Source organism: Podarcis erhardii (genome assembly GCF_964252035.2).
Source record: "Podarcis erhardii genome assembly, chromosome: 6".
Taxonomy (NCBI): domain Eukaryota; kingdom Metazoa; phylum Chordata; class Lepidosauria; order Squamata; family Lacertidae; genus Podarcis; species Podarcis erhardii.
Genome location: NC_138510.1, coordinates 8177309 through 8190859, shown reverse-complemented (window position 1 = coordinate 8190859; position 13551 = coordinate 8177309). Strand labels below are relative to the sequence as shown.

At 45.7% G+C, this 13551-nt stretch overlaps 1 protein-coding gene across 9 annotated transcripts in view; it reads right to left on the bottom strand.

The window, feature by feature from the left end:
- The window catches only part of KCNQ2 (potassium voltage-gated channel subfamily Q member 2), a 139148-nt gene that overhangs the window by 48996 nt on the left and 76601 nt on the right, over positions 1–13551 (bottom strand). For 6 of the 9 annotated variants that reach the window (XM_081867630.1, XM_081867621.1, XM_081867624.1 and 3 more), the window contains exon 9: positions 3003–3032. The exons of the other annotated variants lie outside the window; for them this stretch is intronic. In XM_081867630.1, coding sequence (XP_081723756.1) covers positions 3003–3032 — 30 coding nt within the window. The remainder of the gene's footprint in view (positions 1–3002; positions 3033–13551) is intronic. 9 annotated transcript variants of the gene reach the window in all.

The window sequence follows — 13551 nt, the reverse complement described above, 5'->3', positions numbered from 1 at the left end:
CTGGTATGTCCCACAGAGGAACTTACGGTCTTCAAACAAAAACATCTTGAAGGTCCCAGGCCACAGAGAGGTTAGGCTGGCCTCAACCAGAGCCAGGGCTTTTCGGCTGCGGCTCCAATCTGGTGGAACGCTCTGCCACAAGAGATTAGGGCCCTGCGGGACTTGACATCTTTCCGCAGGGCCTGCAAGACAGAGCTGTTCCACCAGGCCTTTGGCCAGGGCACAGCCTGACTCCCTCCTTTGGCAATCTTCACAGAACTCTAGCCCAATGGTTGCCATCAATTTGATTTGAATTAATTTTATAATGAAATGATTTTAGAATGCTGTATTATTTTATTGTTGTTAGCCGCCCTGAGCCCGGCTTCGGCTGGGGTGGGCGGGATATAAATAAAAATCTATTATTATTATTATTATTATTATTATTATTATTATTATTATTACTAATATATTTTGGTGAGGATCACCCACCGGGTCTTAAATTACAAATTTTACGTCTGTCTTCATTCAAACAGAAAAGGATTAAGAAAAGAAAAGTGAAAGGGTGAGTGAGATGTGAAAAGAGAGAAAAGGAAAACGGTAGGTACACTGGAAGGCAGTTTTTCTCAAAAATTGTCCCATGTTGCCAAAAGCTGCTGGATACCTGTATCACTCATCCTTACTTCGTGACCATTGGGCTTAGCTCTTTCAAAAGCAAGGGTGTAGATCCAATTCAGACATTACCAAGGTGCCAAGGAAGCAAACAAAATCCCACTATGCAGTTCTACATCACCTCAATGGCAATGAACTTCTTACGTGGGGTTGTGCCGATTACAGCATTCCCCGGCCCCAAAATACCACTGATATCCAGCTTTGTGGGACGGAACAAAATAAATGAGCGGCATTCAACTTTTACTCAGAGTAGACCTGTTGAGATTAATGAACATGACTCAGTTGGGTCCATTAATTTCAATAGGTCAATGGTGAGTAAAAGCTGAATACCACCCAATCCAGATGACACCCTTCACGATCAAGTCTTTATACATTATGCCAGCTGCACAGAACCTAAAAATAAGGAAGTGAATTTCTGGCGGACTAGAAATGAGGACCAGTTTTAATGGAGGTCCATCTGTTTGCTATTTTGTACATTCCACTTGACACGACTTTGCTTTTTAATATAATCCTCTGCCCCAGGGCATGGTAAATAGAGATAGAAAGGCAAAAACTCTCTTTGACACCAGTAGGAGTTTTGAAATTATTGCTATTAGAGTTGTCAGACCTCCGCACTGGTCTGAAGTCACCAGGTTTGCCTGTTCCCCTCCAAGTGGCAGGGAGAGGGTTTGAATAACCAGGTGACAGAGAGAATGCCTTAAAAAATGTATATATTAAGCAGACTATGTGTGCGATTCTAACCTTCAGACTGGCAGGAGCTGGCTGCAAATTATTGTGTGTCTTGGGGAGCAGTTGTGACCTCCACCACTCCCTCCTTCCCTCTTCCAATTAGCCTCCATCTCCAGGACTCAGTGGTGGGAGGGAACACAGAGGAAGAATTGCCCATGACATCACCAGGGTCCGCCTCCCGTGACAGCCCCTGGGGCCACCCTAGGTCTCAGTTTGGGGCCCTGAAATCTCAGAGTGTGAGATGCTCCTGACCTATCAACCTTTAATTCCTATGTAATATTTATGGGTGGGGGGAAGAATGATTCTTTTCAAATTGCAGCAGAGAGGTGGATGCATTAAAACATCACTGCCACCCTGCATGGATTTTGGCCCAATTCAGATCCCCATGCAGTTGGTTTTAGTTTTTAGAACCTTGACATTACATCACATGACACATTTAAAGTAACATGTAAGGTAAAGGGACCCCTGACCATTAGGTCCAGTCGTGGCCAACTCTGGGGTTGCGGCGCTCATCTCGCTTTACTGGCCGAGGGAACTTCTTCTACAGCTTCCGTGTTATGTGGCAAGCATGACTAAGCTGCTTCTGGCGAACCAGAGCAGCGCACGGAAACGCTGTTTATCTTCCCACCGGAGTGGTACCTATTTATCTACTTGCACTTTGACGTGCTTTCGAACTGCTAGGTGGGCAGGAGCAGGGACCGAGCAACAATAGCTCACCCCATTGCGGGGATTCGAACCGCCAACCTTCTGATCGGCATGTCCTAGGCTCTGTGGTTTAACCCACAGCGCCACCCGCGTCCCTAGAGTAACATGTAGTTAGGCCCTAAAAGACACAGTAAGAAGGTCCAATGTCCGGCAACTCTCATTAAAAAGAATCTCAGGCAGCAGGTTTTTCCAGCATGCCGGACAGCTGCTGCCCGCTAGAGTAGACAGTATTGGGCTCTATGGACCAATGGCATGACTTGCTGTAGGGTAGTTTCCTGCATTCAGTGGCTTGCATAGAGGACAGAAATAAGAGGGTGTGAAGATTGTGGTGGAGACGGAGAGGAAGTTAGTAGATAAAGAAAATGCAGAGGAGAGAGGAGGGATCAGCAGGAGTGCTATAGAAAGCCATCAATTGACAAAAATATAAAACACACTTAAAAGGACTGGTGCAAAGCACTGTGCCCAGTTATAAAGCAGGGTTGCCCTCATAGCAGTGTCTGTTTATTCATACAGCCACAGGCCAGGTGAATGGTGAAGATACAGTTCTCTCCTAGATCTTAGGGAAACCCAGTCACCCTTTGTAGATGTATAAACACAGGGTGCTTAAAATGTTTGCTGGGAAAAGACAAACTCGTCCGGCCCTCCGTACTCACCAGTTTTCTTCTTAATTTGAAAGAGCCATGTCTCGACCCATTTTTCTATGCAAAGCAATATCTGATACGTTTTGCAGAGAAGGTGCACGGAATCGTAATATTGTGTAGGTGTCGGTGCCTGGCTATGTGGCTTTGTCGCCTGCGTTGTGTAGAGGGTCTCTCTTTTCATGTGTCTAAAACCAAGCTTAGCAGGGTTCATTCCCAACAAAACAAAACAAAACGACCACAACATGACACACGAACTTCAATCCACATGCATCTCCATACCTGGAAGCCCCATAGGTTTGCGTTTGTGAGCTTTAGGTTTCGAGTGTTTTCAAAAAAGGGGGGAAAGGTGGGGTAAGAAAAAAAGAGGACGGGAGAAACCAAAAGGGGAGAAAGCAAAGGTTTTTTTAAAAAGGAAGGTGGGAAGAAAAGAAACACAACGAAGAAAATTAGAACATGAGCTAAGAGTTCCATCGAGCAGGTAAACTCTGAAAGGGCTCAGCAGTCAGTCCACTTTAGAGGCCTAGATTCAGCATAATATTTTAAACACATAAATCTATCAGTCAAAACTAGTTTCTGGATTATGAGCAATTGGGGTGGGTGCCTAGGAAAAACCAGGAGTGCATTTTATGCTCCTGTGCAGCCAAGACTTTGCCTGCTCCACACCTGACATCGCCTAGGGCATCAGGTAGCTAGCTACAGGTTGGGTAAAACAGCCTCACAGGCCAATTTAGGACCACTATTGGGCCGTATTGGGCCTGCAGACCATAGGTTTCCCCACTGTTGATGTAGAACATGAGGGAACAAACCACAGTAAGGTTACAGCAGAGGAAAGGATTCCTATAAGTGAGCCTATCAACAAACTGTTGCCCGAGGCCAAATAAACGTCACCCTCCAAAATGATGATGAAGAAGAAGAGTTTGGATTTGATATCCCACCTTTCACTCCCCTTAAGGAGTCTCAAAGCGGCTAACATTCTCCTTTCCCTTCCTCCCCCACAACAAACACTCTGTGAGGTGAGTGGGGCTGAGAGACTTCAAAGAAGTGTGACTGGCCCAAGGTCACCCAGCAGCTGCATGTGGAGGAGCGGGGAAGCGAACCCGGTTCCCCAGATTACTTGAATACCGCTCTTAACCACTACACCACACTGATCTCCTTTATTACATCTCTCTGCTGTTCCAACATCAATAAAGACCGTAAGAATGAGGAAAACCTGTCCACTTACAGTAGATTTGGAACATGAAGCCAATGTTAAGATTCCCCAAAGGAGTATTCTTCCTCTCAACCACCATCAAGGTGCCACCATGACCACATCTACTCAGCATCAGATACCACCTGACATCAGCTTTCTACAAATTCTGATCTTCCAAAGGATTGTCAGAGCTGTAGTTTGGGGGGGAAAGGCTGCGGATTTCATTTTAGCAATTCCTAACCCACGAACGCATGCCCTCAACAGAGGTAGTCCCTTGGTGTGGAAGATATTGTTGTTAAACTGGTTTGAGGAGTGTAGCTGTGAGGAGCTGGAAACCCCATTCACTGTCCCAATAGTTAGGCTATTAAAATTCAAAAGACCCTGGAGCCACAGCTCAATGATAAAGCATATGCGTTGCACGGGAAAGGTCCCAACTTCAATCCCAGCATCTCAACATATTACATACACTTAACAGGGACTAAAGATGGGCATGTCCGCGATTGCAAGTTTCTCCCCACTTGTCTACTGCGCACAGTTTACAAGGGTCACTCAGAACGTCTCAGGCATGTGCTTAAATGGCCTGAAGGAAGAGGGCAGAACAGGGTGGAATGAAAGTGGTTATCTCTGTAAAGGATGAAAGCTTCAGCCAGAATGGAGTGCCAAAAGTCTTCAATTAAATGGAAGTTATAACCGCAAATTGTGAAAATTGGAAAGCTGTCTTCAACAAACTCGCCAGAAATTCTGCACATCACACACTGTGAAATTCAAACATTGCCTACAATGGCAGGTGTAATTCTTAAAAAATCTGATTTGAAACCACCCAAAACTTTGCAAATTTGCATTTAAGCTGATGCACATCAACTCTGCACACCCTGAACAAGATTTGAGTCAAGCAAGCATTTGTCTTCAAACATTCAAATCCATATACCTTCAATCCCGCCTCTTCTCAGTGTCCTCACCAATTTTCAGCTGGCTCATAAAATCAATGCAGATGCATGAAAGAAATTGAGCTGCTTTGCATATATATATTTTTTAATCGCAGCTTATTTTGCTCCACACATCATTGTTCTGGTTTGGAAAGCTCTCGTGATCTTTTCTTATATATTTAGCAACAGCAGAAACGATAAAATGTTGAGCTAGATGCTCTCTCTGAAGAGATAAGCGGGAGACAGGCTTCTACTATATCATGCTGCAGGTGGGGGCTCCAGCAATAAGATGTTTTTCAAGTCATAAAAACACCCGCAAACAGAAGATAAGCATGTCAGGAAGAAAGCTAGGCTAAATCCTGATGAGAAAAGAAGTGCTCCTACCTTCCTTCTGAGGCAGGATAAACTGAGAAGAGATGTTCCTTAAGGAAGCAACAGTGTCCCTAAAGTTAGACATCCTAGATCTGTGCACAAGGATATCCAGACCTGCAGGGCAGGATTAAACCAAGGGTTCTGGATTTCCTTTAGTGTGGCATTTCTAGGCCCAGGTCCACTCTTTACTGCAGAATTGGAGCAAACAGCAATCTGCAGAAACCCCTAATTGCTGTTTGTTCTGATTCAGCATTAAAGAGTCAGTTTTTCACAGGGAAAGGACCACACTGGGAGGGAAAACTGTACCTAGAAAGCACGGGAGGAAAGGTAAGTGTGAATCATAGAATTGTAGAGTTTGAAGGGGCCACAAGGATCATCTAGTCCAACCCGCTGCAATGAGGGAATCTTTTGCCCAATGTGGGGCTTGAACTCACAACCCTGAAATTAAGAGTGAGCCCTAAGTTGTTGTGGAACATGTGTGCTAAATCTGCTCAGAAGGGGAACCCCCAGGTCAGTCCTGTTGCCCGAGCGGACTTTGTTCTGCACATGCATTCCCCACTTAAGACTACATGGAATTGCACCCATAGTATTTGCAGGGCGGAAGGACAGACCTTAGGAAAATACTTTTAATTCTCCAGGTAGCATAAGCAACAGAGCTCTTCTTGTCATTATATATTCTAGATAAATACACTTCTGCCCAACTCAGGAAGACAAATTCTGCCATTCTGCGGTGGCTGAGTTATAGCCTGCTATAGCACTTTTTAAGATTTAACCAGAGGAGCTTTCCTGCAGATGAAATCACTACCTATAATAATAAAGAGGCTCTCTGGTGACTTACAAGAATTAATTAATCCTCTTCATTTGAAAGGCAAGTGTTATTAATCCTAATTACAAAGAAGAGAGTTAAACCTCCACCGTGTGTGACCTTCTCGGCATCACCTTAAAGATCAGCAGAGAGGACAGTGAGAAAAATCTAGATGTGCAATTCACAGAAAAATGCAGAATCTCTCCATCTGGTATATATTTAAAAATGGCATTTTGTAAATCATAGCATCTAAAATTAAATTCTTCGATCACTTTGGAAACATCTATGCAATATCCATTGGGAATCGGAGCAGTGCATAGATTGGGACTCTAATATGATGGACAGATCCTCCCTTTTTGCAACTGTTGCTTGTCTCCTTTCCTCCACTGATGATGAAATACTTCTTAAGAACATCTGTGCCTTTCTTCCCATCTATTCCCAGTCTCCTTTTTCTGATAATTTCAAAATGGAGTTGTAAAGGTAAAGGTAAAGGGACCCCTGACCATTAGGTCCAGTTGTGGCTGACTCTGGGGTTGCGGCAGGAGGAGGGTTTGAATAACCAGGTGACAGAGAGAATGCCTTAAAAAATGTATATATTAAGCAGACTATGTGTGAGGTTCCAACCTTCAGACTGGCTTGAGCTGGCTGCAAATTATTGTGTGTCTTGGGGAGCAGTTGTGACCTCCACCACTCCCTCCTTCCCTCTCCCAATTAACCTCCATCTCCAGGACTCAGTGGTGGGAGGGAACACAGAGGAAGAATTGCCCATGACATCACCAGGGTCCGCCTCCCGTGACAGCCCCTGGGGCCACCCCTAGGTCTCAGTTTGCTCAGTTTGCTCCTGACCTATCAATCCTTAATTGCTATGTAATATTCTTTTCAAATTGATTCTTTTCAAATTGCAGCAGAGAGGTGGATGCATTAAAACACCACTGCCACCCTGCGTGGATTGTGGCCCAATCCAGATCCCCATGCAGTTGGTTTTAATTTTTAGAACCTTGACATTACATCACATGACACATTTAGAGTAACATGTAAGGTAAAGGGACCCCTGACCATTAGATCCAGTCGTGACCGACTCTGAGGTTGCGGCGCTCATCTCACTTTATTGGTCGAGGGAGCCGGTGTACAGCTTCTGGGTCATGTGGCCAGCAGGACTAAGCCGCTTCTGGCGAACCAGAGCAGTGCACGGAAACACCGTTTACTTTCCCGCTGGAGTGGTACCTATTTATCTACTTGCACTTTGACGTGCTTTCTAACTACTAGGTGGGCAGGAGCAGGGACCGAGCAACAGGAGCTCACACCGTTGCGGGGATTCGAACCGCTGACTTTCTGATCAGCAAGTCCTAGGCTCTGTGGTTTAACCCACAGCGCCACCCGCGTCCCAAACTTAAACTTACAATAAGACTAAAACCTTAATACTAAGCAAACTATGTACAGAACCCCACACCAGAAAGTAAGAGAGACAGAAAGTGAAACCCAGGCTTCTTTTGGCCTATTATTATAGTCTGGCAACCTAAAAGCAACACGTCAGGCTACATTGTACATTAAAAAGCTTCCCTATACAGGGCTGCCTTCAGATGCCTTCTAAGGGTTACATAGTTACTCATCTCATTGACATCTGATCAAAGCGTGTTTCACAGGGTGGAAGTCACTACCGAGAAGGCCCTCTGCCTGGTTCCCTGTACCTTCACTTCTCGCAGTGAGGGAACCGTCAGAAGGCTCTCAGAGCTGGACCTCAGTGTCCGGGCTGAACGATGGGGGTGGAGACGCTCCTTCAGGTATACAGGGCTGAGGCTGTTTAGGGCTTTAAGGGTCCACACCAACACTTAGAAGTCTGCTCAGAAATGTACTGGGAGCCAATGTGGGCCTTTCAGGACCAGTGTTATATGGTCCTGGCAGCTTCTCCAAGTCACCAGTCTAGCTGACGCATTCTGGATTAGTTGTAGTTTCCGAGTCACCTTCAAAGGTAGCCCCAAAGGTAGATCACATTGTAGTAGTACAAGCAGGAGATAACCAGGCAGGTACCAGAAGGTCAGTCTGCGAGGAAGTAGAGTCTCAGCTGGCGTAGCAGATGGAGCTGGTAAACAGCTGCCCTGGATACATAAAGTGGGGGAGAGTTGGCCTCCCACAATTGTACAGGGCTGGGTTCAACTCATAAGTCCTGCTTGCAGAAGCCAGTGCAAAGTCTTCCACGAATGCAACATTCCCTCCTCTCTCCTCCATACCCCACATGCCTCCCCCCAAAAAAATTAGTCAGGGGACCCCCAGAACAGCACACGAGGTGAGGAGCAGAGGGGTCATTCCTTCTGAAATGCCCTGAGCTGATGGAATAATTTATTTAGTGTTACACTGAATTCTTCCCCAGGATACCAAATCCTGGAGGGGGGAAAATCAACAACGAACCTAAATTATGTAATCCCTGTAAAAAGCCTGTGAAAAGCTACAGAGAAACCGATAAAACTTTGTCCCCAACTCCAGCTCTGCAAGCCCGAAGATGCGTCTTCAGAGGTGAAATGAACAAGGTGTTTAGAAGCTCTTGCCGGCTTTATATCACAGTCTGCTGTGAAGGCACTTCTGTGAACTCACGGGACATTCCTTCCTGTTCGCTTTTGGGACTAAATCCTTGTGCGCAACCTTGCTTAAACTCCAGAACTGTGTGCAATGCTGCAATTGATGGGGGAATGGAATTGATAAAGGATTGTCTGCACTGTGGAGGTGAAACGAGCAAGAGTTCTCCCACCCCCATGCCAGGAAGACACTTTTCCCAAGTGGGAAACAAGCGAGAGAAGGTATCAGTTTCACGACAGCTCTTTTTCACCCTGGGACTTACTTAACTCTCCTGTCAGCCCAACCACCTGAAGTGCTCCAAAATATCTGGAGAGCATCACGTTGGGGGAAGACTGAACTATCCACAGCAGTATCCTGATTCTCTCCCTACCATATTGTGACCAGCTCTATGCAATCACCTGTAAGAGCAGAGATACTTTGGACCACAGATCACCAGTGCTGAAGCAACGATTCTTCAACATCAACTTCTTGGATGGTCATGTTGTGCAGATGGCTGATTATCGCCTTCCAAAGCAACTTCTCTATTCCGAACTTAAAAATGAAAAGCGTAATGCTGGTGGTCAGCAAAAGAGGTTTAAAAACTCTCTCGAGGCAAATCTTAAAAAAATTTAGTATAAAAACCAACAATTGGGAAACACTTGCCTGCAAGAGCTCCAATTGGAAAACAGCCTTTACCAAAGGTGTCATGGGCTTTGAAGACACTCGAACTCAGGATGCAAGGGGAGAAACTTGCTAAGAGGAAGGCACGCTTGGCAAATCCTCACAGTGATCTACTCCCACCAGGAAACCTATGTCCCCACTGTGGAAGGACGTGTGGATTCAGAATTGGCCTCCACAGTCACTTACAGACTCATTGTTAAAACGGTGTTTATGAAAGACAATCTTACTCGGCTACGAGGGAAAGAAGAAGAAGAAGAAGAAGAAGAAGAAGAAGAAGAAGAAGAAGAAGAAGAGGAGGAGGAGGAGGAGGAGGAGGAGCAACAGGATATTTTGCTGTTTGTTAAAAAGACGGGGCAGGGGAGCGGCCGGGATCCAAAGATCTCCTTTGATCCTTATTTGAAATACTTATGTGATCCTTTCGTGCTCTAAAAATAAGATGCAAAGCAGTTCACAAAACGGCACGTCTACAAAAGGGCGACGTTAAACTAGAGGCTGACGCCAGGAGTCACCCATAAAATCCTGTTTTAAAAAAGCACGCATGCCAAGAAAACAGCAGCAGATAAAACAGCACACCAAAAAACTAATGCCAGGCCAAAAATTATCCATTTAAAAGCTTTTTCTAAACCACTTAATGGTTTTTTTAAAGAAAGCCAAGTGCTGTTGTACACTGTGTGGGATATAGAAACAATGGATATTGAAACAAGGATGCAACTGAAAACAAATAAAATGGCATAAAAACGTAGAAAAGCAAATAAAAATCAAATTAAACAGAGATTAATTGGATTCCTGTATCAAGGTCCAGTCAAATGGGTCAGGGGAACCCTGAGCAAAAGATACATCTTTACAAGACGTTGGAAGCATCTGATGGGTAATGTTTGCTGTATGGTAAAGGGAAGAAGGGAATTCAATAGGATTGGGGCAACAACAGACAATGCCCTCCATAAAGAACTTAGAATAGAATCATAGAATCATAGAATCATAGAACCATAGAATCATAGAATCATAGAGTTGGAAGAGACCACAAGGGCCATCGAGTCCAACCCCCTGCCAAGCAGGAAACACCATCAGAGCACTCCTGACATATGGTTGTCAAGCCTCTGCTTAAAGACCTCCAAAGGAGGAGACTCCACCACACTCCTTGGCAGCAAATTCCACGGTCGAACAGCTCTTACTATCAGGAAGTTCTTCCTAATGTTTAGGTGGAATCTTCTTTCTTGTAGTTTGGAACCATTGCTCCGTGTCCGCTTCTCTGGAGCAGCAGAAAACAACCTTTCTCCCTCCTCTATGTGACATCCTTTTATATATTTGAACATGGCTATCATATCACCCCTGAACCTCCTCTTCAGCTGGAATTTTTTGGGGGGTGAAACCAGAGAACTAACCTCCCTGAAATTGGAGAGGATGAAGACAGAACTCGTTGCCCTTCATTAGAGGTTCTGTGTCACTCTCAAAGATCACCAGCTGCCATTTTTTTTCTCCCAAAAGCCCCCAGCAGAGTCCATTGTGTCATCCTGTAACCTGGTTCCCAGTGGAACTGAGTTTAGCCACCAGGAGAAAACCCCAAACCCCAGCAGAGGGCAGTAGATGTTGCTCCCCATTCCCCATTAGCACCAGTTTCAGGGTGGCACAGGAAGTTCCCCCAAACAGGGCATTGAGGGAGCACGAAACTGAGAAAATTCATAAACTCAGAAGAGGGTACAAACCCCACTTGAAATGACCGTGTTGTAAGATCTGGACTCCTCCCATGCAGACTGATGGTGCAAACAGGTGAATAAACCATCTTCCTTACAGCTACGATAGTCTCCACTCTGTCTCGATTCTCCAAAGAAACCCCGGGTGAGTGAGTGGCTGGAACTCCATGGGCTCTTGCCACCGCTTGGCAGAGAGAGTAGGAGGCACCCAATGTTTGCAACTCTATTAAAAACCCACCCTACATAATGGAGAGGCACAAGGGATAGTCAGCATCTCCTAGAATACCACCTCTGGTATCGGTCCCCTCAGTTTAACCTTTGAGGCCGCACGCCCGCATCCAGCCGGCAAGGAAAGGCAGCCATGACTCAATGGATTCATACTATTTTTCGCAGGGCATCTCACGCAGTTTGCCAAATAAGCACATTAAGGATGAAAGAGAGCCTGCACATTGTTGGCCCGGGGATAAATCGCACGCTGTGAAAACCAGGGATGTGGAAAGCGACATGGTCTGCTGTGTTTAGCATCCGGGAAAATACCCCCACCCTGGCTCAGCTCAAGTCAGGATTGCCATATTGTGTCATCTGCCCGCAGTGAAATGACGCAGGCTGCTACTCAGCTAGGGAGACTTCTGGAAAGGATCCTTCGTTCTGGGAGTTTCTTCTCCCCAAGCGTCATCACGGGGATTCCCTGCAATTTTCATCTAGGCAGCCTGTGCAAGAATATTCCACTGGCCAAGGAACTAGGGCTCTGGAGAGTCCTTTGATGCTAAACTGCTGTCAATAGAAACCACCCCATTTAAACTCCAAAAATGAAGGGTGCCTTTAGGTGGTTAGGAATATGGAAGATTTGTTTCAGTGCTGGCCAGCTAACAGTACAACTCTGCTTACTTGGAATAGGACCCACCCTGGTCCATGGGGCTGATGCAGGATTCCAACCTAAGGTCTGTTTGACCCCTTGTTTACGAAGCATGGGTCACAATTATGAACTCTGAACTGCAGCCACCACAGGGGGAAAAACAGCTCAAAGAGGAAAGAAGAGGTTTTATACTGTTCTGGAAAAGAGCAATGATGTATTGAACTCTGTGCGTGTTTGGAATCCATGTCCTCAGGGCATCTAGCAATCAAATACAGTAATTAAAAGGGAGAACTGGATGAGGATGCTGAGGCTGGTGATCGAGAACCCACAGAGAAACCTACCTCACAGGGCTGTTGTTAAAGGGGGGACAAGAAACATGTACACTACCCTGAGCTCCTCAGAGAAAAAGGTGGACAAGAAATGTAATGTTGTTGTTGTTTAGTCATTTAGTCGTGTCCAACTCTTCATGACCCCACGGACCAGAGCACGCCAGGCACTCCTGTCTTCCACTTCCTCCCGCAGTTTGGTCAAACTCATGCTGGTAGCTTTGAGAACACTGTCCAACCATCTCGTCCTCTGCCATCCCCTTCTCCTTGTGCCCTCCATCTTTCCCAACATCAGTGTCTTTTCCAGGGAGTCTTCTCTTCTCATGAGGTGGCCAAAGTATTGGAGCCTCAGCTTCAGGATCTGTCCTTCCAGTGAGCACTCAGGGCTGATTTACTTCAGAATGGATAGGTTTGATCTTCTTGCAGTCCATGGGACTCTCAAGAGTCTCCACCAGCACCATAATTCAAAAGCATCAATTCTTTGGCGATCAGCCTTCTTTCTGGTCCAGCTCTCATTCCATACATCACTACTGGGAAAACCATAGCTTTAACTATACAGACCTTTCTTGGCAAGGTGATGTCTCTGCTTTTTAAGATGCTGCCTAGGTTTGTCATTGCTTTTCTCGCAAGAAGCAGGAGTCTTTTAATTCTATGACTGCTGTCACCATCTGCAGTGATTATGGAGCCCAAGAAAGTAAAATCTCTCACTTCCTCCATTTCTTCCAGGAAATATAATACATAAGCGATTAAAATCTAAATGTATGTCAGCCAGCATATTTGTTCTTACACATGAAGGGATCTGGTACTGGAGAGTCCTGCACAATGGGGAGTGGGTTTTTTTTTATTGAGAGTCACATTTCCTTTTACAGCGGTACCTCAGGTTACAAACACCTCAGGTTAAAAACACTTCGGGTTACAGACTCCGCTTACCCAGAAGCAGTACTTCGGGTTAAGAACTTTACCTCAGGATGAGAACAGAAATCGCATGCCGGCGGCACAGCAGCAGCGGGAGGCCCCATTAGCTAAAGTGGTACCTCAGGTTAAGAATGGTTTCAGTTTAAGAACGGACCTCCAGAACGAATCAAGTTCGTAACCACAGGTACCACTGTAGATAATCTCTTAGGAATAGTGGGAGGAACTAGCTGGCGAACCAACAAGGGAAGACGGCTCAGAGCTCAGGGAGTGGTGGTGGGGCATTGATGGGGGGGGTCACAGGGAAAATCTTCAGTCTCAGCAACTGTTCCATGGAGGCAAGGCTTCGGTTGCTGTGCCCACTAGGCCTGACACTCCCGTGCAGATCCTGTTTGGCTAATAAAGAGTTAACTCCAGCTTGCTCGGTGTGATTTACTGCTGCCTCGTTCCTGTCACATGCCGCCAGTAAGCAAGACTACAGCTAGTGATCTCTCTATCTGGAACCTCCCTTTGCCCCATT